The sequence below is a fragment of the Merops nubicus genome, unplaced genomic scaffold (assembly GCF_000691845.1).
Source record: "Merops nubicus isolate BGI_N331 unplaced genomic scaffold, ASM69184v1 scaffold30259, whole genome shotgun sequence".
In the NCBI taxonomy this organism is placed as follows: Eukaryota; Metazoa; Chordata; class Aves; order Coraciiformes; family Meropidae; genus Merops; species Merops nubicus.
Window position 1 is genome coordinate 34,594 of NW_008632597.1, and position 26,357 is coordinate 60,950.

At 40.7% G+C, this 26,357-nt stretch overlaps 1 protein-coding gene across 1 annotated transcript in view; it reads left to right on the top strand.

The window, feature by feature from the left end:
- The window catches only part of LOC103780290 (transducin-like enhancer protein 4), a gene marked incomplete at its 5' end in the record, with an annotated part of 54,683 nt that extends 33,717 nt beyond the window's left edge, over positions 1–20,966 (top strand). The window contains 3 exons of the mRNA XM_008947952.1: positions 4,919–5,023; positions 18,950–19,151; positions 20,779–20,966. Coding sequence (XP_008946200.1) covers positions 4,919–5,023; positions 18,950–19,151; positions 20,779–20,966 — 495 coding nt within the window. The remainder of the gene's footprint in view (positions 1–4,918; positions 5,024–18,949; positions 19,152–20,778) is intronic.
- Between the last annotated feature and the right edge of the window lie 5,391 nt (positions 20,967–26,357).

Genomic DNA, 26,357 nt, shown 5'->3' on the forward strand with positions numbered 1-26,357 from the left:
ATACTGACTGTGTTTATATTCATGAGGCACTTGGAAGCTGGGTTATTTACAGCTAACGATGTAGTTGTGGCAACCTGGAACTCAGCACAACCTGCAGAAGCTTCTTGAGAATCCAGACAAACGTTCATGGTATGGGCCCCTCTGAAGTTCTGTGCCACGCAGCAAGCATTGCGTAGGCTGGAGGAGGCTGTAGTATACTTCTCAGAAGGCTCACTTTCCCTTTCAGCTGTGCATGAACAAGCTAGAAAGATTGCTCTTTGATGGGGATCTTCAGTTCCATGTGTGCGATAAGGTTGTCAAATATACTTAGAAGTACAATAAAATACCAAGCCCTGGCATGCATGTAGACAAACAAATGTATAAAAAGGAAATGCTGTGTGCAGTCTTTTCCTTGCAAACACTTCAGTATTAGTTGATGGTTTTCCTTTTACAAGATAGATATGGGCCATAATGTGCCTACTCATCTCTGCGTACTTTCTGTAGAGGTACTTCTAAAGTTCAGTATATTTGAACAAAGCGTGGGATCCATTATACAGAAGCAGAGCAGGAGTTTTCACGTGCTGTTCAAAAGGAAGCAGTTGTTGGTCTGAATGTGAGAGGCTGAGAAGACAAAACTATTTCCCTCCATCTTAGACTTGCCCCAGACTAGCGCTGAAACAGTAAGTACAGGGAAGCTGTCAGGTATCTAATCTTTCTACCAAGGAAGACATCTTATTGGGCATTTATGAAAATATTGCTAATAATGTTATTAAGTTTTTATGAAGTGGTTTTTATATCTTCCTGGATGCAGTGGCCCTGCTGCTTCTTTTTGGTTTTCTTAAGTGTGTGCTGCACTCCATGGTAAATACATGTTTGCTGTCCGGTTCTTACTTGTAGTTTTGGTTCAGCCTCACCTTATTATGCCATCTCTAGATCAGGCTTTTCAGAATGTCACTGCTCCAGTTCCTAAGCAAGACCTGGTGTGTACTCCCTCTTATGAGATAATACAGCAAAGGAATAATATGAATAAAACATAGCAGAGGCTACTTGCTTCTGCAAAGTGAATTGTTCAGTGAATTTTACTTTGAGTGTTGTTGGTGGTGCTGGAGACAGACTGGAGTTAGGTGTTCTTAACACCAGTGTCTCTGCATGCGTGCCAGAAGGAATTCTGGATGCTCAGATGTTGTCAGCATGGCTTTCCTGTCATTGGGAGTTAATGTGGAGCTCTGACGTGGTATAAAATGTCCAGGTGTTTTCTGCCATGCTGGAGTGCCTGTGCAGGAGTCTGGGTTAGGTGACGAGAGCGTGGTGAGACAACGTGATGGTGAAAAAGCCTTACATCCTTCTTGTGGTCTCTGTTATTGCTACCCACCGTGAGACTGAAAAGTGATCTTGCCACACAAGGCAAGTGCAAGACACGCTGCTCATTACAGAAAGCAAAAAAAAAGGGTGAAGAGGCAAGGAAGTGGTTAAAAAGGAGAAGTGATACAAGTCTGTGTGACAGGCAGGGCAGGGTATTGAGTTCATTGCTCTGGCCTGCTAAATGCAATGCAAAATACTGTTTTCCCATAACTGAAGAAAATGTGTCTGTCATTTGCTTGTATGCACAGAGGAAGGCTAGCATTAAGCATGTGTGAAAGCTGCCACCCTGTTTCTAGATTGGGTTGGGAAAAAAGTAACCACTTTTTTTGCTGTTGCTGGTTTCACTTGGCTGTAAATCACTACATGATCACTTGATGGGCAGGTTAATGTGTACTGCTTGGTTTTAACATAATTCAGCTTGTTACTGCTGTGCTGGCTGGGGAAGGCATTCAAGCAGGTGGTAAGCACTGGACCATCCATCCCGGGGTACCTGCAGGACTGCACCTGTCACCCGCTGTCACACGTAGCGGGCCCCTGGGCTCCATGACATTCACCTTGGTTTCGGTTGCAGTGGGTCCCTGGAGTCCAGTCAGGCTCCGTCCCTGTGTGTAGAGATCCCTGCTGGTTACTGGAGCTGCAGCTGGTAATGTGGATCCCCCTGCCCACACTGAGCTCAGAGTGGCTGGGGGCAGCTGATGGGCCCTTCAGACCTGGCACGGCACGCGGCTGCAGCGTGGGGTGACTCTGCTTCCCTGTGCATTTGCCCACTGGAGTGTGTAGTTTGCTCCTATGACTTGAATTAGCCCCAGGGTCACTTGGGGCAGGCCCCCCATGGGGTCTTGGGGAGCGAGCCTGCTCGGTTGCTGCAGTGAGGTGGAAGTGATGGAGAGGCTAATTACAGACCATCTATTTCAGGTCTTTTGCATACTATGCCATTGAAGATTAAATCAATGTTAAAGCAGCTAGCAATAGGAGAGTTTTAATTGTCTCTACCGTACCTAATTTAGGTTCAGTGTTACAGGGCCCATGGGTTTTCTCTTCTCTGTGAAGGCTTGATCCCAAACCTATTAGAATCAATGAAAGATGCCTTGTGTGGCTGCTTAGGGAATTTCTGTCTTAGCGTGCTTTCCAGCAGAAACCTTAAAGTGAGATTTTGGTACTCTACCCCTTTACTTTCTCTTCTCCTCACCTGGGAATGAAATAATGTTTTTCCCAAATACTTTTGAGAGCCATTCTTTGTATGCTGGCTGCAAAAGAAATTACAACATTCAGACTCCTGTGAAGTTGACTTATTTTTCCAAAACCTGGATGAAATTGGAATAATTTCTATAATAACTTGGATGCTTTCAGGCCAGCATTCTGTGGGTCCCTCAATTTTTTTCTTCTGCCCGTGGCCCTGGGTACAGGATTTAAGCCAACAGGTGTTGGAATTGAATGCTCATGTATACAAATCAAGAGCTAGGCCCCCTTCTTTACTTCATTGCCAAAAAGCATTGTCTAGGAAATGGTAGGAAAGCAAAGATCACTATAAGCTTCTCAATAAATGATTTAAAAAAATAATTTTAAAGATTTTTAAAACCCATTTTGGGAGACTTTTTTGGATAACTTGACCAAAAATGCTATGACCCATATTTGGTGTGGCTGACCACCAGCAGAAAATGGTGTTGCAAGTTTTGTGATCACCTCATTGCTATGTAAACCAGGTATCACTGGGCTTTCGGCTACATGACTGATGAAATCACTCCCTGTCCTTAACATACGATCACCTAGAGATGTTAACACATCATCAAGAGCTGGAGGCTTTAGCATTGTAATTTCCTTTTTACTGGTTATTTATTATGGTGATACACCACTACTTTCCCCCCCCCCCTTAAATGCCAAGAACACATTTGCTCGTGTGTGACTTGCTTTTTGTTCTTTATGTTGTCTGCTTAGCAGTGACAGATTTGGTTTATGTTAGCATTGTAGCTTTACAAAACTCTAAATGGGACTGCTGTGATTCTGTTTGCAGCAGTATGTTGTTGGCTCTCCTGGCATTTCCTTAATTTAATTCTTTTTTGCTTAAAAACAAACAAACCTTAAAACTATTTTCTTCCTTCCATGAGTGTTTCTAAATTACCTCCTTCATTATTTGCATTTATCCATTTTTTTTGTAGTTGAGGTCAGCATTTCTTACAGTTACAGGTAGATTTTTAGGCTTGTTTTTCCTCTCCCTGAGGGTTTTTATGAGAAAGAGCTTATAAGTAAAAGTACCATTTTTGTTTGTGTTTTGTACCAAGAACTGGCACGTCTGAGACTACGAAGTCCCTGAGGTAGCAGAGCCCTTCCTTATGGCCTCCTTTCTCAGTGGGGCTCGGGGTGCTGCCTGGGAAGTCTTTGTGATGCTATTCCCCTGCCCTTGTGTTTCAGGGAGTCTTGAGGATTGATGTCCCCACCTTATTTTATGCAACTTTCTGCCTTTAGTAAGGACACACACATGGTATTGCTGCATGGTCTGTGCCTTGGCTCTGCTCTGCATACACGGCCATGGAGGGCAAACTGGAGGCTTTAAAGATACCCACTCAGGGATTTCATTCAACTTTGTGCCAAAGAGCATCTATGCATTGGTTTCAGTAAGGATCTGATGTTTCGTTGTTTTGCTTTTAGCCCTTTGTGAGATAGGCAAGAGCTCACTCCTCTCTGTCTTCAACCTGTGACTGTAAATCAAAGATGACTTACTCCCACTGTAGAACACACAACCTACTTGCACTTGCACCATTTTGTTGCCTGAAATTCTGACCCTTTGAGGTGCAGATGAATTTGTCACTACTGGGGCTCTGAACAGGCATGGGTCTGGTTGCAAGATGAGGACTTCATTTTATTTGTAGTTGATGTTTTCAAATAAATATAATTTTTCACTGTACAGCAATTTTGAATTTACTGCAAGAATACCGTATCACTCAGACTGAGACAATATAACCACTGAAGCTTGTAAACTTTGTTGTTAATTAGACCATGTGTTTTTGATGGACTTCTTAAAGCTATTAAAATTTACATGTTGGGGATTGAAATAATTAGTTCTCTTTCATGTGTTTGACAGAATTGTGAATGGCATTTTAAATTTCTTTCTTATGATTGAGATGCTTTGAAATGCACCTAGAAGGAAAATCTGTATATCCATAAGTGTTGTGGGTGCCATGAACTTACTGAAAATATGCACCTTTCTTTTTCAGTATGCTTTTTTTTTTTTTTTCCCCAAGAGAAAGGTTCTGTATCTGTAAGTAAAATGGCAAGTAAATTCAGGAGCACATTGCGCTGATGAACAAAAAGAAAGACAATTCCCCATTTAGCGAGGCTGTAAAATAGCTCTTTGGGGAGCAAAGGTGTAATTCCTGGCAAGTAATGGCATTAAAAAAAATATACTCCCCTTATCTGATGCTCTTACAGATCAACACAGAATGTGACTGTCTGTTAAAGAACAGTTATTTCGAGCGCTGCATGCATTTGAAAAGCAAAGAAAAAAAGACACAAGGAAGTATTGGTACTTAATCATTTAGAAAACAAATAATTTTATTCTGTTTCTGATCTTCATTTATAGCACCAGCAACAAGTGGTGCAGGCTGTGGAGCGTGCCAAGCAAGTGACCATGGCAGAACTGAACGCGATCATTGGGGTACGTGGTCTTTCCATTTCAGCTCTAATAGTGTTTGTAAATAGCTTTTCTTTTTCTTTCTCTCTTGTATGAACTCTTTCCATCAGGTAGGCAAAAGCTGTGGGCAGTGGTGAAGTTCAGTAGCTTTATCTTTGTGAAAGCTGGTTACTGCCTGAAAACTTCTACTTGCACTGTGCTGAGAAGATAATTAATGTCTGTGTTGTATCCATTCCCCAAGGCTGGGTCAGTATCTGTTGAGTTTTGGGGTTTTTTTTGTTGTTGTTGTTGTCCTTTTTAAATTACATTGCTTCCTTTGCATACAGTCTGCTTCTGCAGCCAAGGTAACAGGTAGCATGCATATGACACACTGTACTTTAGGAGGGTTTTTTCCCATTCCACTGCCCACATCTTTTTGTGGATGGTGGCTCACAACTGTGAACGTTTGCCATGCTTTTTATTTTTACATTAAAAAATAGCTAGTACTTTAAGACAAAAACAAAACCCACGCAACTAAAATCGACAGCAGAACGACTTCCCCAGTGCGCTCACAGGCACCCTTCTCCTAGTCATCTGAAAATATTGGGGTGTGGAGCCAGTCTTGTAAAGTCTTTACTGCCAGCAATATTAGCCTTGATATAGCAGTCCTGTGAGATTTTATGGGTGCGGGCAGCCAGTGTTTACATTTCACAACTGGAGAGGAAAAGCGTAACAACGAAAGCCATGGCTGTTCACATTGCATAAAATAAAGGTGAGAAGTCATAGCTTAATAGCACATTATTCACATGTGTAATTATGCAGCTGGTGCAAGCAGTTGTTTAAGTTATTCTAATGAAGACACTACAACTGCACTTCCCATCTTCTGCTCCCAAATGCTTTTTCTTTTGTGTATAGATTATACATAAAAGTCTCTTCCTTTTTCTTTTTTTATTCAGTGTATCAAACACACTTTGAAATGCTAATTATTCCATTTACTTTCATTAAAATTCAAATTGCTGAGTGAAGATGTGGATAAGGGTCGCCGAATAATCAATCTGAAGTGAAGATATTGCTTCAATTATGCCTCTGTCTTTTAACAAGGAAATCAGAACTCTCTGATCATTGCTGACGGTAGTGTAGAGCAGCAGTCTGATTGTCGCTTGGTTTTAATAGGCTGTTTCTAACTCTATTTTGTATCCCTCTGACCACAAGAAAACACTGGTAGTCAATTAGAAGATATAAATGGAAAAGAGTAACCTTTATTTCCTCTGAAGTGCCCGCTAGAAAGAAGGGGGTGAATCGGAGCGAGTCGTGTAGAATCGTGAATAACATTTGTTGTACGTCTTTTACGCTCCAGTGGGGAGAGTGGGAGATGAATAATTTCCCAATTAGTTTTCATTACCTAACCAAAAATATTGCCTTTTATTAACATTCCTTGCATAAATTAAGTAGCTAAAGCTTCGATTCTTTGTTAAGGAAGTTTTTATATGTGTGCTGCCTGTGCATATACAGCGTGTGTGTGTGTGCCTGTACTGTTCTCTGTGTGCCTCTGTGTGTGTGTGTACATGCACATGCACACGTGTCCATATCACTACTTCACAGTCTGCTTCTGCACTTCCATGCCAGTGCCCTTTGTGTGTGTTACAGCGACTGCAAGAAGCACTTTTCTTTCTATTAAAGGATAAGTCGGTTGAAGTAAAACATATGATGTTATAGACACTGGCTTTTGCACTCCTTATTTAAGTTTATCCTGTTCCATGAACCACTAAACCGCAGAGAATAAATATAAACAGACTAGACACTTATCTGGGAGCCTGGCAGTAACTTTGTTTGGTCTGCCCCCCACTAGACAGAAGTACATTTTCATTTGTTGCTGTCTCTTCAAGTCAGTTGAAATTCTGTTGCCTCAGATTTTCATAATATCTGAATTTTTGTTTTGTGAATTAAAATTGTAAAGGTCTCACCTCTGTCACAAGACTGATTTTTTCCTCTTTTTTGTTTTTTTTTACTCTCCTGTTTTAAGATGACTTAGGAAATGCTGTGTGGCCCTCTCTTTAGTTTTAGAAAAACAGGAGCAATACAGGCTGAAAATTTCATATTTGTCAGGTTTGAAGAGAAGTAATCTAATGCAGTCTTTAAAAGGTTCATTAAAGAAAGGGAATGAAGAGAGCAGCAAGTTATCAAAAAAGCTTTAAGTTCTAGTTGCATGAATACCTACAATATTGTTATGTCTGCACTTCAAGAAATTTAAAGTCTGGAAATATAGCGTGGGACTGAAAAAGGCTTGTCGTACATTGTGAACTGAACACTAATAAAAATAAAACAAAGTAAGTAATTAGAAATCATGGCTTTTCTCTATCTCTAATTATGTTGTCTAGTATTATTTTGCTGTTTGATAAGACTGACAGAATTTGTGTTCCCTTAACCCTGTGATATTTTAAAAACTTCCAAGGTTCATTTGCTCTTCACAGTTTTAAAAAAATGTATCTTTTAGTTCCCTATTGATTTGTGTATCAGACGAAGGTAGAAAGCAGTAGCTGAGTTTTTGAAACAAAACTGTAGCTTTTCTCTGTGCAGTGGGCGGCCCTATTCAATTCACCTCACTCATCCTAAACCCCTTTGATTCAAATGGAGGTGCCCTGGGTTTGAGTTTTAAATGGATTGTACCAGAATGGAGGATGGCACAAGAAAAGAATCAGATGTGCCCAAATCACATCTCTTTGTGCTCGGCTTGTATGTATTTTTGTACGAATGTGCTCTGATTTAATGGAATCTGATGAAGCACCGTTTAACTTTGCAATATTATTCTATCTTCATTGGTAAATGAACCAAATCACTGATCCGTGCAGTTTAAATGCAAAATACTGAAGTGAGCCTGGAACCCAGAGAGACTGCTTGTTCTCCTGACAATAAACTAGTTGTGTTTAATGGAATGAAACACAGTTATAATGACTTCTTTCGCAGGTCATGTTCAGTTTAAAACTGTTGACGGGCTGAAACAAGTTAAATATCATCTATCTTCTGGAGACATGCAGGGAGAAAAACTAGACCAAAGCTAGGTATCGTAAGCATGCTGTAGGAGGGTGATAGTAAATCTGTCGGCATCCAGACACTGCATCTTGTGTTTGCCATGGACAGTATGGCACAGCATTCTTGCCTGAAGCAATTTATAGTAAACGTCCAGGGCTGCTTTCCAGGTTGAGTGTATCTGGGTAAGCAGCGTGATGTATCCAGTGGATCTTGTAATGTGTCATAGCTGCTGTGTTTTTAAATTAGAATCTGCACGCACAAATTGTAGCCTTAAATCAGTAATATGATCTAATTAGAAATGATGTTTTAATTTCCTGTATTATTAAATTGAGTCATCTAACTCTCTTAAATTTTTATTTTATTTTATTTTTAAATCCATTATGCTATATAATCAGAACAAGTGGTGCGAATGTGGTTACACTTTAATATGGGAGTCAGGGAATTAACTGGTAACTTTATAAGGATTTTATCAGAGTCTTCCCCCTGCCCCTTGTTTAAAATAGTCAATTTTCAACTGCGGTTGGGTAGTAAGGCAGAAGTGGAGGCTACTGCTTGTGTGCCTGTTTATCACATGGAGAGAGAGAAATGTACCAAAAACTTAAGAACAGGTGTGTGATGATGTTCAAAGAAAATGCAGTATTGCACAAGAAATGCTGAACCTCAATTTTTAGCAGTGACATTTTAATGATAGGAAGTCTGCAAAATTATTTGCCATCAATTGTGAAGGCAATAACAAGCCTTGGTGGTTTTTCACACCCTCTGTGTTAAGTGCTTTCAGAATGACAGCGTAAACTGTGTTGGAGAACTCCAAGGAAGTAAAACTGATTAAAATGTTCATGCTTGAATGGTGCTGATGGAATAGTTCATTTGGACTTTCTCTACCTCCTGCAGCTCAAGCTGAAATATTAAAATTCAGTGGATTTAAATCTCTCTCCCTCAGCTCAGGAAAAAAACATTACATTTTAATAGGTTTTAAACTCATAATTCATTGGTTTGGAGCAGCATTATTAAATCTATTTAAATATTACTTGTATTACTAAGGAAATGATTTAAATTATTTTTCCTTTACTATTCTATACATCTGAGTGGAAAAAAAATTACTTTGGTTTAATTTTTAAGCATTTTGTTTTATTATGTCACTTTTATTATCTTCTTTTAAAATAAGCAAATGGCAGTTACTGGAAGAAAGGACTCCTGTATTGTCACATACACTCATGATACTGTAAAGTTCCTTCTTTAATACACTTGTTGTCCAATTTCTACTCTGTATTTAAGACTGAAGTGCTTGTTTGGCTCATCTCAAAAGGTGTGTAATATTTGGGTGCTTTCAAGTGAGTAGTCCATTTTACAGCTGTAGAGAATAACACCTCTTTAAAGAATAACAGTATACCATTGCAGGCATGGAAACCTCTGAAGGTGGTGTGATGCTGATAAGTGCACACAAGTTGTAATAAAAACCTGGCATCCGTGCATGCTGTCATTGCCCTGGCACCAGTGGTCCAGGGTTCCTGCCACCAGATGCTGTGGTGCCTTTTTGCATGGGTTCTTAACATAAAGAGACAGCTCCCACTGCTTGCAGAAGGTGGGTTGTTCCTGTATGTCATGTGTGCTTCCACTGTGAGGAAAAGTGAGGGGGTTTTGGCTGAACCAATGCAGCTGAGGGGAGTTGTTTTGATTTCAGTATCTATGGCAAAGTCCTTCCTGCCAAGCGTGCTCGGGAGCTTCAGGAAGGATGGCGAAAGGTGGTAGAAAGCACAAGTGTTTTGTAGCAATGGGGCAGCAGCCACTTGTCTCTCTGGCCCTTCAGTGTTGCTTGTTTAAAGGCTTTATTAAGCAGTGGTTGAAGCTTAAATGCTGTAAAACAAGTTGGATACCTGCTGCATGTTGCACACAGGTTGTTACAGTGGGAAAGTAGCAGAGGAGGTCGACTTCATGAGTACATGCTTTGAGTTGTGTTTATTTGTGTACCCTAAAGAAATGTTTAAATGAATTCCTCCCCATTTAATTTTTCTCGTTTGCTGTTTGTATATCAAGGATGTGTGATGGTATATAGTCCTGCGAAATTTTTGATGCTGCCTAGTGGTTGAAGCTGAATTGTAGATATAGAAGGCTTTTGACTGAGTACTTTCGGTCTTGAATTATTGATCTGAAGCCTAGCTAGGTTAAAGACACTTGTTTTTTGGGGGCAAGAGGTGTTTTGTCGGGATTTTTCTTCTTTTATTCCCAGGTGCCAGCTTCAGAAGAGAGTCTTGCAGGTGAGACCTAATTTAAATAAATCTCTTCTACAAGCAGCATTATCCTGATTTAAAGAAGGTGAAAATGAGGCACAGGATCTTTTTAGAGATTTTTGATGGGATTAATCAGAGTGTAAGTAATTCCAGGTTCCATATTTACTGAAAAAAAAAAAGCCCTCTGAGGGCGAAGTTTAAATACTGCTGCTACCATTGGAATGTGTTGCAACTGTTTTCCTCTTTTCCTTCTGTTTTAAGTAGCTATGGTAGCTACTGAATTTATATGGGACTGCCACTATATGAGCAGTCAGTAATGTTGCACTGTGAAGTGGAGACCACTTATTACATCTCAGTGCTGATATGCTGATGCCAGAAGCCGTGTTCGTTATGCTTAAATAAGTGCATATGACTTAAGTGTTATGGCTCACAAAGTGTATCAGATCAGGCAGGAGAGATGACTTCTGCCTCCGTGCTTCTCAAGGTTTTTCAGACCCTGACTCCAGAGCTATGTGACCACCATATCTTTTTTTTTTTTTTTTTTTAAATTAGTGTTAATCAGTACAGGTAGGAGGTGTCTTATAGAGAATTTTAGTCATTTTCTACAGCATGGACATGCGCAGTGTTTTCTTTTTTACCTATTTTTGTGTGCTCTCAATTCACACACAGTAGGAAGGAGAAAACACTGTTGCCAAGATGGTCTGTATCTGGGTGTGTGGGCGCTTGTCTGCAGCCAAATATGGATTTGCTATGTTCCATCAAACTCTCAGTCTATTGTGTGCTGTGGGTTGCCTTCAGTGATGGCCTTATACTGGTGCTTTGGAACTCAAATACATAAAGGATCTGTTTGGCTTTGGAGTATTCTGAAGGAAGGGATTTCCCAAATACAGTTCATTGCAAAATCAGCAATATTTATGTACCTACAGCTGTGAATGAAGACCAGGATTCTGTATAGTGGATCAGTTAAGCATTTGCTTTTCTTTAGGTATGTGGGTATTTCTGGTGTCTTCAATCTTAAACGTAGTCTGAAGCACAAGCAAGCTTTAGCGCTTAACTAGGATAGACATTAAGGCATCTGTAAGTCTGGTATTTTCAGATGTTAAATTCGTCCATGAAGAGGGAATTTAAGAGGTCTTAAATCTTTAAGTTCTCATATTTCAAAATGTTTGACTTGTGTTAGTGAGACAATTTCTTGCTTATTGTGTGCTGAACTTTTCACAGACACTTCCGTAGTATATGAATGCGTCACAAGCATTGATGTACTTATTCCAGCAATGTTTCTGGAAAGAGAGAGAGTACTGCTTTCCCTGTCCCACCTTTAAAAGAGGTAGAGGCAAAGAGAAAAAGCAGTCCTTCCACAGCCCTGAATCTGTGACTTAAGTCCAGGTACTTTGATCTTCATGAAGACCTTCAACTTTCAAAGCTACTGTAACTGAAAAACAGCACTAAAGCAAAAGAAAGCACTTCAAATTTCAGTTATTTGACTAATGGGCACTACAAGAAAGATGCAAAATACTACTTCTCTCAGTGACATCCTCTTGGAGAAATAAAATTGTATCCATATCCTAACACCCAGTGTTGACCTGCGGGAAGAGGCTGCTCACCACCAAGACGAGCAAGCATTACAGTGCTTTGGATGGGACAGGACCAGAGCTGCACCAGAAATGACCATTTTTAAAGAACCAGAAAGGGTTGGAAAGAATGGAGCAATCCAGGCAACCCAGGGTTTTATCCTAAGCAAAGACAATTTGCTGGAAACTAGCACGTTGTGTGTTTGTGTGTATGAAACAGTTAGCACATACAGAGTTACATAGCCTGCGCTCCTCAGTAGTTGCTATCCAGAAATTTGACGTGCTAAGGATTGACTTTAAAAGATACATGCATAACACGCATCTCTTTCATGCTAAGACTACATGACTCTTACACCATACCCTGGAGAAAGCATTAGAGGTGAATTATAGTTGCCATATTAAAAATTCTGGTGATAGAATTGCTTGCTGATTTAGCGGCTTGTCTCTCTGTAACCAGTGGCATTATGCAACTTTTCTTTCAGCTTTTATTGTTTGATTCATTATGCATCTCGGAGGGTACTTTTTTTTCCACTTTTCAGTCATGTTTGTGTAGCCTGGAGTTTCAGTAACCTTTTCATGTGGGGACTGTTAGAGTTAGGAAGGTTATTTAGGACTCTGGCAGGAAAAGCACAGGCATCACTCTAATTTTCTAGTTGTAAAGAAAAGGACTGTGATTTACAACTTCACAACAGAGATAAAATTTTCCCACTGTTGGTCCAGAGGACAGGTCATCTTTTCCCAGTGACCATGGGTAGGACCTGAGTGGAGCACTTTGTAAATAGGTTGCTTGCACCTACCTATCCAGAACTGATTTTTACCATCTAGTCAACTGTAACAGAAGACACACCCTTGCTGCCATCATTGGTCTTGTCTCTGCATTCATCTTTGTATAAAGGTTTTGAAGTGTGAGCTTGGTACGTGGGGCACATTCCATGCCACTGGCACTTCTTACAGGAAGACCTTGAGATTGCTTACATACTCATACTTGCTACCTTTTCTTGAAGGAGTTGTGGATTTTCTTTTCATTAGCTAGCAATTAAAAGGAAAGAAGGAAGAAGAGAGCTTAATTGGCATAATTTATGTAAGAATTTATGCCCTTACTAAATGGCAATAGAAAGTGATTCTAAAGAGCCTAATTCTTCCTCCCTCCAACTGCAGTGCAAAATTAAGGTGAAGAGGAGTGTCCTGCAAGCAGAAGGAAGTACTGAACTCCAGGATTCTGGGGAAAGGTGCACGTGGTGTCTTGCAGGGCACTAGGACTTTATTAAAATGCTGGCGGCTTTTATCACAAATGTTTTATTTGCTAGTGGGTTGTATTACCTACTTTTTGTTACTTTTGTCCTATGTCTATGCTGTTTCACTTAGTGAAAAATAGTCGGGGGGGGGCTGTGGATCGCAAATGGCTGGGGGGGGGGGGGAAAGGAGGACCAGTGGTGAAACGTGTATTCTGACAGATGTTCCTATATATATGATTAAGAATGGAAATGTGCTCTGCATATGTTGCTTTTCATGCCACAGTATGATTCGGGGGCTAACTTTTTTTGCCTAAATCACTTAAAAGATCTTCAAGGCAATTTGTAGAGATACGCTTCTGATAGTTTCTTTGTTATTTATGTAGGAGTTCTAAATGCTCCCCTTCTGATTAATGACAGCTATTGATTTTTTTTTCCTTCCTCTCGTATTTTTCTCAGTAGAGCTTGCTTTCTTTTTGTAGAATTGGCATCCTCAAAGGCAGAAATTACTGATTCTCAGAGACTTAACAAGCCTGGTCTTTGATTTTTTTTTTTTTAATAAGTTATTAATTATTATTGTTGTCTTCCTTATTCTCTTTCTCCCAAAATGATTTCTTCATTCTTTTTCCTAGATTTTGTCTAACCTGTGCATTCATTCACCTTTGTGAATAGAAACAGTGTCTGTATTTTCCAGTAGATCAGCTGTGTCTCTGTGTTTAGATTTCCCACTGATCTCTGATAACTTTCTTTCACATTGGGCACATTTATTTGTAAAATGATTACTCTTCCTTAAAAGAATAAAGATAGTAGGTTACTCTGCTGCACATCTATACCACAGTCTCTTTATGGCAAACTAATCATATGATATATATATGCATATAGCTCCAGGAGCAGTCCACTGGATGAACTGCTGCATGACTCTCTTTGTAGGCTGTTTTGCTGTGTTACATCTTAACATCAGAAAAGCCTTTTTTTTTTTTTTTTCTTTTTTTGGTGAATGCCAGCAGAGAGAGGACTGTACAAAGGAAGTACAAACAATGCACATCATGTCAGGGGTGTGCACAGGCATGATAGATAAAAATTCATAGCACTCTAAGCACACTCGTAACTGCATGCTGGAGGACTTCCTTTTCTTGCTGATTTTTAAGCTATTGACATTGAGTACTCTCAAGCCATTGTTTTTATGTCTTTATTTCCTCTTCATTTTGGTTACTGTTTTATCTCTATGCAATCTTACTAATGATTCACTCTGAAAATCAATTGCTTCATCTAACAAAATTTGAAGAAACAGTCAAGCTATCTTGCCCAGATTTTTTGAGGTCCCCTTCCAGCAGTATGGCAGGTATGGGTAGTGCATGCATGTGTGTAGATATAAAATATCTTTTAGAACATGTTAGTTGGTTAAAATTAGAAATGTCTTCAGGTTAGAAGAGTATGTTCAGGTTGTTTGGATAGTGCCTGTGAGATTTCAGGGTCTGTAAGAGGGAAAGTGGTAGATTCCTGCAACACAGAGCTGTTTGGAAAGTATCCAGTAAAAACTTGAACCTTTTCCAGGAAAACAGGCTTTGAATGTGCTGACTATAACAAGAGAGCATTAGAAGCTAATTTGTTAGTGCGTTTATTATCACATTTTACTTTAAATTTGATCTCCTAAGATGTCTTGGGAAAAGCTAAGCATCAATAGTTAGAACTGCAGTTGTAAAAATTAGTGAAATGTACTCAGATCAGAACCTTTTGAATGCCTTTTTAGCCATTTATTTAGATGTGGCTTTGAAATTATTTTACTTCTTACTGTAGAATGTCTAAAGGATATACAGAAAATTTAAAAAAAAAAAAAAGCTAACAAACCAACAGATCAGTAGTAACCAGATGTTATCTTTGACATGTTAATATGTCTTGAATGTTTTACTTCAGCTTTTCCTACTGAGCTGATTTAAATGGTCACTGTCCTAAACTTAGTATGAAAAAAAACGTAGTCTTCTTTTTTGGATTCTTTCTGGATTTCTAGGTTTACCCTTGATCTTGTGTTTCTGTTTGTTGGATGTTTCTTAGAAACATTGCAATCTATTTTGCAATTCTGTAGACCATATCTTTTTGGTAGCTAACTGTTGCTGGTTTTATTTTTAAATAGTTCAGGAAAATTTACAGCATAATAAAGCCTAGTATACTCCTTTGCAATTTTTCAGCTATTACACATTGATGCTGAAAATGTATGCTTGACTTTACACAGGCTGTAGTCATTTGTGATGGGATTGTCTAAAGTTAACTAACCAAGTGCTAAGAGTTCATAAATAACGTGACTAAGGATGAAAAATTAAAGAGAAGATGGAGGAGTGGAAAGTAAAAGCATTACAGCAGCATACAAAAAATTACATGGCTGCTCAGTTGGCTCATTGTCAGGCTTTCCTTGCAAGTTTTTAAATTATGTCAGGTTTTATGACATAAATTCATGGTATAGACAAACAAATGTGAACTTGCTTACACAGTGGAATGTTTCTGTTTGGGGAGAATGTCTGCCGTTTGTCTAATTCCTCCATATCTTTGGCATGTTGATGAGTAGGAGAGACCACCTTTTTTCACGTCTTTGTAGCACTAACCTGATGCCCAGTGGTTTAAGGGTTGCCCATATTTTTATAACTTTCCCTGTAACCAAGCAACTGTGTACAGGCCACCTGGGAAACTGATGCTCATCAGTGACATCCATGGGCAGTGGAAAAGCAAAACCAAGCTGTGAATATCATGATCACTTGAGTATAGTAATAGATTACAAAGGTCTGGAAATCACTGTTAAGAGATGTGCTGTCATTCTGCCTCCTTGAGTATGCCTGTTAGCAAACAGCACTTAATTATGCAATTGTATACTCTTTTCCTTTTGTTCTTCTGTGTTTTGAGAGAAAAAACCTGCCTGGTATTCCTTTTGAATTCCTGTAGTTTCTGTTTTCAGACCAATGCCTTGCTTTTGCTGTACAATGTTGCTCACCTGGCTGGAGGAGCTCATAGTCCTTTCCTGTAGTAAAGCAATCCTAGTCTATGATCGACCTCCTGTTGTTGAACTTCTGGTCCCACCTCAGTCTAACAGTGTGCATAACATTGTCTGTGTGGCACAGGTATATGGGGCCATATGAGAATTTGGGGTGTTAACTTCTATTAATGTAACGGTCTGGTTTTCATACCGAAGTAGTTTCTTTGTGCCATTACAATGTGACTAAGCTGCACCCAATTTCTGCTGTGTCAGTGAATGACACTTTGGTGATTGCAGGGGCTATGTTCTTCCCGGATTTATTGTTCATGTTGTTTTCCATGGAGGAGCTTGGTCTCTTCAGAAAGGTTCTCCAAGGCAGAAAGGTTGTGGGTTAGTGGTTTTTTGTTCACTTGGTTTGGTGGGGTCTTTTTGTCTTTTTTCTTTCCATACTCTTCCCAGTTATTTTCAGAGCTCTGTGCTATTCAAATTACAGTGAAAATGTGCCTGTTCTTGGCCAAGAGGGACTGGACCAGCCATGCTGTTCTGGGTGATCTCAAGCTGTTAGACACCGAGTTGTCATTACCCATACTATTCTTAATGCCCTTATTATGTCTCAGAGGCACTAATGATGTTTGGTACATCCAAGGTGCAGTCAGTGCTCCTGTCTTTCTGCATTCACACTGCACTTTTCTTCAAGCTCTTCAGAACTATCCTGTATCCATAGAGAAGGTCATATAAAGCAAATTGTTAGGTCAGTAGGCAGATCGGTACAGATTGTACAGTACTGTGCTATGAGTGTCCCCTACCTAGTACACTTTGTTTGACAATGAAATAGTTAATGAAGGGAGAGCTCTGTCACTGTTGATATTCTCAGGCTCTTCTCAAAGCCTTTGCTTCAACCCACTGTCATATTCAGGCAGACATCTTCTTGCAGGGGTTCACAGCATGTTCTTGAACTGGAATGGGACATTCTTTGTTAAAATGAGACTCCAGAACTTAGATTATTTTGTCCATTCCTTTTTTATCCTTTTGCTCCCTCTCCTCCCTCCCCAGATCAGGCATGCCAGATTGTTTCCCTTGCTGTAAGGCAGCCCTATTCAAACCCTGAAGCTAAATAATACACTGTTGGCTCTTGCTTCATTTTGTTGTAGTTAATTTAAAATTCTGAGAAATGAAGCATCCTTCCATAAAAGCATCAAGCGAGCAAAATGTGTTTGATACTTTCTACAAGAAGGAGCATCTGCTGGAATGACATGGGTTTGCAAGCAGGGAAAGGATTGAGCCTTCCCTCTTCCACCTGGGAGAATCTTCTTTCTGTTTTTTGTTGGTTTTTTTTTTTTTTCATGCTTCCCTCCATTTTTTTTTTCCTCCTTCATTTTGTGTCGTTCCCCTCATTTCCCTGGCACTAATCTAGGTTGGATGACATGTGCATGACACTGCCAGTCTGATTCCACCACCTGGATTGTGTTTCCACGAGAAAGAGAAGGATCTGTACTTTCAGAGGAGTGTATTGAGGGAGACACGTGTGGAGTGTGCTGCATGAGTTACCCTAAAGTGCTGTATGTGATTTGCAGTCTTTTTCTTTCATCCCACCCTAATGTAAAGATCTGTGCAAGGGAGGGGAGGGAAAAAATCAAGTGAACATCATATTGTCTCTTGATTGATTGAAGAACTGAGTTGCAAGGTGGGAAGTAAATTAAAGTTCAAATGAAAAACAAACAAAAATAGGACTTGAATCTTTGTGATTGAGAATTTAAAATTGAATGTTTTTCTGCAAAGCGAGTTAAGTTTTTATTTCTTCTTCCAGTGTCCTGTATGCAGACATGCAGGGGGAGACAGCAATCCTAGAGGACTTCTGATTCAATTTACCCTGAGTCCTGAGCAGTGACTGCTTGAAAACAAAAAGAAAACTTGAGCTATTCTAGTTACTGAATGAACAGAAAATATTTAGAATGTTAGTGGGCAGGCTTAAGATCTGAGCAGATCTCTGTTTGGATATATTTAACATGGCTTTTTCACCTCTTTGTTTGTTTGGTTGTTTTTTTGGTTTTTTTTTTTTTTTTTTTTTTCCCCCCCTAGTCCGTCCCACTGGGTACCAACAAACCATCTATCCACCCCACAATGGTTAGTATAGCACAGAGCTTGATGCAGCCTTGGTTGAGGTCAAGCACTCCAATTCGAACCTCTCAAGGGCTTTCTCTATGTGTTGCCAGTGTACTGGTAAAAATGACTTTAAACTCTTGTCAGCACAGTTACTGGTGCATGCATCACAGTCCCACTCAAATAAACCTGTCACAACACAGAGTCAGCAGCTAGAGAAGAGTACAAGGGCAGGCCTCTAGCTTTTCATTCGAGCATCACTAAACGTGCACAGAGTGCCCAATTATTTCAGCATTATTGAGCAAGCCTACAGGAGGACCCAAGCCTTGCTACATTAGATTTTCTTTAGTAATTTGCTCAAGTACCGCTGAGGACACTTAAAGGGCTTAAAACGGTGGCTGCAACCAGTTTCCTTTTCTGGATTGTTAATTCAGGTTTTCTCTTTCAAATTAACTCTCACTGCATGCTGTGCAGTAGCGCTGGGAGAACTGTTTAACACTAATTTTCTCAATTTTCAGCTTTTTTTTTTATTATATAACGGCTTTTATAGTTACATATGTTTTGATTAGATGTGTATGTGGTGTGTTTCTGCCAGAAAAGGTAAGATGATACTTCTGTTGGAGCAAAAAACTTCAGCAAAACTGAATTTCCTTTCCTTTTTTTTTTGGTTTGTTCTATTAATTCAGCCCAAAGTTTACCAGTAGTGTTGTGTCCAAACATATGGACATTTCTAAAACACCAGCATGTTTGTAACAGCTGATACCTGGATCAATCAGATGCATTAGTTGATCCAATCAATCACATTTGATGTGGAGGATCAATCAGACAACGTCCTGCTCCCTGAACAAATTCAATATCTGTTTCATTTTTCACAGCAGCAACAACTCCAGGCCCAGCATTTGTCACATGGACATGGTCTTCCCGTGCCACTCACTCCGCACCCCTCAGGTCTGCAGCCTCCAGCCATCCCACCCATTGGCAGCAGTGCTGGTCTCCTGGCACTGTCCAGTGCACTGGGTGGGCAGTCCCACCTCCCAATTAAAGATGAGAAGAAACACCATGATAACGATCACCAAAGAGGTAGGTGCTGCCATATAAGTATGTGACTTCATTTGTTTCTCTTCTCCTTTTTATTCAGCTCTTAGTTTAAAAAAAAAAAAAAAAAGTTTTCACAAAAATTCCCAGCTAATTGCTTCAGTATTTTTACCTAGTGGTAGCCAGAAGTTATATTCAGATGCTAAAAACCCAGTTTTATAAATCTGGCTGTGCAATATTAATAATTAACTGTATAGAAAAGTTAACATCTGTGCAATTAATGATTTAACAGACATCAGGATTCTTTCTTCCGAGTATGATAAATGTATAATTTTATGTAAACTAACTAGTGATTTTCTCTTTCTCTCTCCCCTCAACTCCCCATCTCCTGCCACTGCCTCCTTGCCTCCTTGCACGTGGGGGCTGCTCTGCATGCAGACAGAGACTCCATCAAGGTAGGACTCCATTTCCTAGCTGTAAGGGGTGGCTTGAAAGAGCTGCATGCAGCATTTTTCTGAAGTGTGGCCCAGAGTGGTGGAAAAAGTCAAAAAATGAAAGCACGTTGTGGTGCTCGTGTTGATTAGCAGAGCCCTGTATGGACTGCATATCACACTTAGAAGGTGGCTGGTAGTGGTCCACTGGGATTGCAGGCAACGTGCTGTCCACTGGGTTTGGTGGAACACCCCTGAGGGCTGCCTGGCAACTCTGCCCAAGCTTACGAGACAGAAAGAGCTAGCCAGTAGTTTTAAGTCATTTGGAGGCTTTAAACTGTAATTCTCATATATCCTAACAATGTAATTATGGCAGGGGAGCTCTTTCACTTGCAGGATTGAGGTGGAGTGCTGCCCACTGTCCTTGCTGAAGCAGCTGGCTAGAAGTGAGCTGCTGTTCCCTACCCTGATGAAGGTGGTATTTGCTCTGAGAATCCTGGCCTCCTTTTCCGAAGGATGATTTTCAGACTGCGACTGGCCTGCAGACCATCCTGTGCGTGGTCGTGCTTATAAGGAGATGCAGCACACACCTTGCCGCTTGTGTAGTGGTGAGCGTTGGGTGGTGCACGGGACTGCGGCTCTGCCTGGGTGCTTGTCTGTAATGGATTGCCACCAGAGTCTTTCGGAGATTCCTAGGCTTTCAGTACTGCGGGGGAGGGGGGGCATCTTCGCCCTGCCCTCTCCTAGGTCAATCTACTCCCCTGGATGCTGCCGACTGCGTACCAGCTCTCAGCAGACCCAGCTGTTGCCAGCTGTGCTGTTACCTGCCCGGCTCCAGATAGCTCAATGTAGCTCCAGGGTAGAGCCTGAGTGGCTTGCACAATTTTCAGGAGCATACGATGAAGCCTTTTCAGGTGGTGGTGGGTGTGACATGAAGGGTACACTTCTCTTAAAAAGGGCAAGACCTATGCCCATCTTACTGAGCACTTAGAGACAGTTTGTCAGGATTTAGTGGTGCTTTTCTAAGGAATATGTACTTTATTCATGGTGCTGGCCAAATGGCAGAAGAGAGGTTCACAGCACGAGTGCCGAGTGCATTAGACATGCGAAGCAGGTGTTACTGGTGTGCCCTAGCTGGTGTTGAGAGGAGCCTGGTGCCAGGCACAGGCGTTGCCCCCACCAGAGACCTGTCTGGCCGGGGCTGCCCCATGCGAGGGGCTATGCCTGTGCTTCTCTGTCAGCTCCAGGTGGGTACAAGACCCACAACCTGCCCCAGCGCACCTGTTCTGCCACTGGCAACTCTGCCATGTCCCAGCTGAATGCCAGTGAGCTGACGGTTGTCAGTTTTGCTCCTACCTACATGGCTCTGCATAACAACCAGGACCTGACAGGAACTGTCAGTTTTCACTGTGAGGAGCAAAGGCACTGAAGCTGTCTGTCTGCCGGCACAGGACAACAGCACGTCGGATTTCACTTTAGCTTCTTTGTCATGAGGGATAGAAACTGGGACTATTGCTTTATGCATTGAGGTTGGGTGTAGATTAATAATGGCTTCCCTAGGACACTCCCTGTTTGCCGTGAACTGTTAGATGTAGTCCGTTTTCTTTTTCCTGCACACGAACAAACAAGTAGGGCAGATAAATGCGGAAATAAAAATTCACCTGGTTTCTTTAGTGGGTTTGCGTATCTGTACAGTTGGAACCACGAGTGTTTTGTTCAAGAAAGCGATGAGGAGAACTACTAGTATTTGCCAATCGCTGTTTTTAAAGAAAATACACTAATGATGTTTCTGTAGTGTCTGTGGGATGTTGTGGTGTTTATGCTGGCATAGGTGTTACAGTGACTGTTTATACTAAAAAGGCTGATTTTATCTGGGAATGATTCAAAGGCACTGTTATTCATACAGCTTCAAGAGAGAGAGGAGAGCATTGCTACTTTGTGCCAATTTACTTTAAAATGAGAAGTAGACGTTTGTCTTCTATGATGTTCAGGTTGTGAGTCGGCTTGTGTGTCAGTGTTATGGGGCTTGCTGCCAGCTTTGCAAGGTGAAATAGTTTGCTAATTTCCCTAAATGTTTTCAGTGATGCCCAGAGTAGCAGTTAGTTGCTTGTTCGATCGATCTGTCCTCCCTTAAGTGGCTCCTGGTTAAGAGAGGCTTTTTATGATTGTCTGCTATGTGACTTGAGATGGTTTTTGTCAGCCAGAACGTGCTAGTTGCCAGCAGCTGGAGTCTGTGTGCTTGTATGAAATAATTTATTCATGCAGGATAATGCTCCTTAACATTTAACAGGTAATGAACGTGACATAAATTTCCTTCTTGCTTTTAATTTTTCCCTTTCCTCTTCTAATGTGCAAACAGGCAGCTCTGGTACTCTAAATAGTAAGTAATTTTTGGCCATCTGTCAAAAGGAAATTTCAATACAAATTTAAATTAATGGTGCCTGAAATTTTTTATAGCTCCTCTAAAAGCCTCTAATGTGCAGAAAATTCTGAATCTGCTGGTAGTAATTAGTGTAGCATGTAATGAGGATATGGGCAATGTTATACAGCCCCAGTGTAACGTTTTGATATGGTAGCAAAATTTTGATTTATACAAGGTTGTGCCTGGGTTTAATTGTGAGAGACACTTTAAAGTGTTTTCTTGCTGATACAGATTATTAAGCAGGGCAGATTTTAGAATAGCTCATAAAGTGTAAATTTATGCTTTATTGTACGATTCAGATAATGAAGGTACCCTACACATTTCTACGAAGAAAGGAGTTTGCCTGAAGTGTCCTGTTTCTTGCCACCACTTCCAGCACTTTGGATTTTCTAAGGGCAGTTGTTTTCATGAAACCTGCTGTCTCTAGCGATGCTGGTCCAGACCCTCCTCCTGATTCAGGCCAGGGAAGAGGCAGTTTGCATTGCTCTTCTAAATATGACATTTTCTGCCTGGTAAGCCAGACTGGGCTCACATCCTTCTCAGCACCTCTCCCGAGCAAGTTGTTCACTGCCGAAACAAGAGTATTCACCTTCCAGATAACACAAGATTGTCCAGGAGCTATTCCTAAATAATAGATCAGCATCGGCACAGCGAGCACCATGGAGAAGGGCGGCCTCGGGAACTCTTTGATTTCATGTTGGATTCAGTCCTCCCAATCCTTTGCAAAGTTCCAAGTGTGGGAAAACTCTAGACACAGTAAACTGGGTCATGGGAGTGCTTTTTGTGCACCGGCAGAGCTGTGGAGTGGACAAAGGAAGGGAAGGGTGGCAAGCGCCAGGGGTGTGCTCAAAGTGCAGCCCTGGCTTAAGGGCTCTGAGGGAATTTAATGTGTTTAGACAGAAAGACAAACAGCTCTGCAGTTAACCGAGCATCTTTTCATGGAGGAATTTGTGTATCCCCTTTTCAAAGCAGTAAACCATCATTTATTTATTTTTTATTTTTAATTCTGCATTGGATTCTTGCTTGCTAATTGCACCCTGCAAGGATTTTTCCACCTTCCGCAAGAACGGCTGATGCACGAGGAATGTTCTTCCCAGCCCTGACACTGTCTGGGACAAAGGTGGCCAAAGTTTATCTGGTCCCTAACAAAATCCTTTCTGTAAAATATACCCTGTGAGGAAGCTAAGGAACTCTTTTGTGTGCACCACCTGGCAGAACGTTGTCTAGCTCTAGCCGTTTCTTCTTGTGGCTCTCGCTGTGGCAGGCGGCCCCAGATGCTGGCTGGTTTGCAGGCCTGACCGAGGTAGCCAGAATGTCCCTGAGCAGGTTATTCAGGAATGTTAGTCTTCTGAATCACTGCCTCATGTGCAGGATTCAACTAATGTAACTTTCTACTGCATTTGTTGTTAACCCAGATCTGGTTTTGTTTATACTCCTGGGGTGTATTGCCTTTCTGGTGGTTTGGTTTTCTTTTTTTTTTCTTCTTTTCACTTGACTTGTAAATTATTTGAGCTAGAGATGATGGCCATAGTAAGACTTGCCAGTGTGTGGAGTCTGTTAATTTTGATGATGGGGATTATTGGCTCAGCAGCAACAAGTGTCAGAAATTAAAAGCTGCAGTCTTGTGGTAGGAATAAAATAGCTTGGATGAGATTGCTCTGGAAAATAAGTGGTTTTAATGGCAGGCTTTGAAATAACGCATCAAATGGAGGTTTGGAGTAAATTTCTGTCCAGCATGCTAGTGAGCTAGGAGTAGTCTGTCAGGGCCAGTTCAAGTGGGTTTAGCAATAAGATTACTTTTGTCTCAGTGTGTGCAAAGGGTAATAATTGCATGTGTGGCAGACACGGGCAGAGTGGACGGGTGCGATTCCCGTGTTGGACTCGCATTTGGAGTGGCAGGGGGGGCCGCGACAGCTACAGCTTCTCGAGCTGCTAGTCACTATGAAGTGTTTAGACCTCTGTTCATTTAATATGTAAGAATAAGCCGCTTACGCTTGCAACTGTAGTCTGATACTTAAAAAAGTAGGAGTGGAATGCTTTTATGGAAAGAACAAGGTGTTTTAAAATCAAAATGCCCAGCATGTGTAAGACTTTTGGGTATTACCGAATGTAATTACATTGCTCAGACTTTGTTCTTCTCATTTTAGAGGTACACCACATGAAGTGCCCTCATATACTTCTGTGGACTTACGTCTTAATTGTCTGGTTTCTTTTAAATTGTACTCTCTCTAGCAGCATGAGTGTCCTGCCAAATGTCTTTGCATTCAGTATGTATTTAATGAGCTAAAGAAACGTAGTTATCTGGTACACGCCTAAAGAAATTTACAGAATTTGTGTCTTGATTATTTTAGTATTTTGCCACCTTAATACTGTTCAGCTGAAAAGCACTTCACAGGCTAGTTAAAATCCAAACGTTTCACACTGATGTCGTGGATTCTGCTTGTGCCTTTCTCTCTTCAGAAAGAAGGCATTGGCATATATTTTGCTTTTCCTAATGATGAAGGTGGTAGTTTTAAGCAGAACATATTTGAACTAAACTTTGCTCTGCAAGAGTTATGTTTTTTGATCTTCCCGGGTGTTTTGGGAGTAGGATTATCAAAATATAATGAGCAACTTCTGTTGGCTTGTGATACAGTAATTTTTTTCAGTATTAATTGATATCTGCCTAAGGGTGTGTAAGCTGTGCCGAATGTAACAGGTGCCCTAATTCCAGAAAATGTGTTGTAATTGTTTGTTTGTGGAACAGATGAATAAATATCTGTGGGGCATAGCTGGTCCTCAGGTGGTGAACGTGAATGGATTAATGATGTGATTGGGTGAGACATGCTTGTTTGTTGCAGTCTTGTCCAGTAACTGTCTGCTGAAGCAGAACAAATATTAATTAGCAGGGTCCTGTTTGTTGTCTCAGTCTATCTTACCAAGCTGATTTTTTTTTGGCACTGCTTTTTTTTCTTAATAACCTTTTCATGGCTAGACTTGTAACGTGTCATTCAAGCCCTGTGGCTTTCAGCAGATTTTTCAAACACAGAATTGAATCTCAGGTATATCCTGGTGCATTTTCTTCTCTTCTCCCCGCTTCTCCTCCCCAAGATGAGTTACACATGTCTGTCTTTCGTTTAGTGTCACATCATTTGCCTTTTTAATGGGGTTTTCTGAGAATTTTAATTTAGTGTATTCTTATGAAAGTAACAGTGCATACTCTGGTATCAAAGAATTAACTGCTTCAGCCGGTTTGGATGGCTTTACCTCCCTTACACAGTAGCTATTTCCTGATTCTGTGTATTAACTGTATGTTGGCCTCTTACCCCGCAGCCTTTTGCCTGTTACATGATGACTCTTACTCAGTGGCGTGCCTCCATTTGGTTAAGCTCCTGCTGTTCTTCTCACTGTCAAACTTCATTTTGCCACTTGGTGATTTAAGGTAACTTAAATGTTCTCTCTCTAGATGCTTTCTTCACCCAGGAGGCAAACACTTAGATGGGCTGTAATTTCTAACCTGAACAGTCATGTCTAATTATTTCCATGGCCACAGACTGTGATGTTGATAATGCTGGGTTAGGACTTCATGTGGTTGAGTAGGAAGAGGAAGTTCACTGGGTTGAAGAGGTGGGTGTAAAGGTCTTCTCCAGTGTGAAGTCTTTGACAATGTAATAACTGGGGAGAAAGAAGTAAAGGGAGGGAATGAATTTGTTTATAATCTCTTTTGAAGATCTCCTTATTGTAAGTGTGTGATTAAAGTCATACTTTGGATGCTGGCATTCATGGCTTATGCCAGTTGACTCATGGTGAACGTGTCTGGAATGAAGAACACGTTTGCAGGTTGGGATAAATAAGTGTTAGTCAAAGTAATGGAAAAAAATAAGCAATACTTCCCAATTCTTGTCAAAGTGGTAGATACATGAGATGGCTGGTTTTTGCCTTACAGATTTCTGTTGGCCCATGATACTTCTTTTGTTGCTGTATTGAGCCCTTAGCATTTTGATTTTGAGTAGTCTTTAAACCCCGTAGATCCAAAGTAGCTTGAAACTGGTTTTTATGCAAATCAGTGGATTCCTTGGACATGCTGATTATGTGCTATAGGGAGGGCAGATTACCTTCTGGAGTCAGCGATGCGGATGATATGCATTGGAAGTTTGTCCTCTGGCTAAAGTCACTGAACTGCGAGTAGTAGGTTAATATTTGTATTAATATTTGTTTCTTCCTGCCTTGTTCCCTGGCTCTGAAAAACAGGCATATTCCTAGTCAAAATGTTGTCAGTCTCAGCTTGATTTTAGAAGAAGCTAAACGAAATGAGTAGTCTGACTGATTCCCAAGTTATTATGCAAGATTGTTGAGTGCATCATGAATTACAAAGTTTTAGCTGTGCTTTGAGGGAAGAAGCAATTAGGCCAGCCAGCA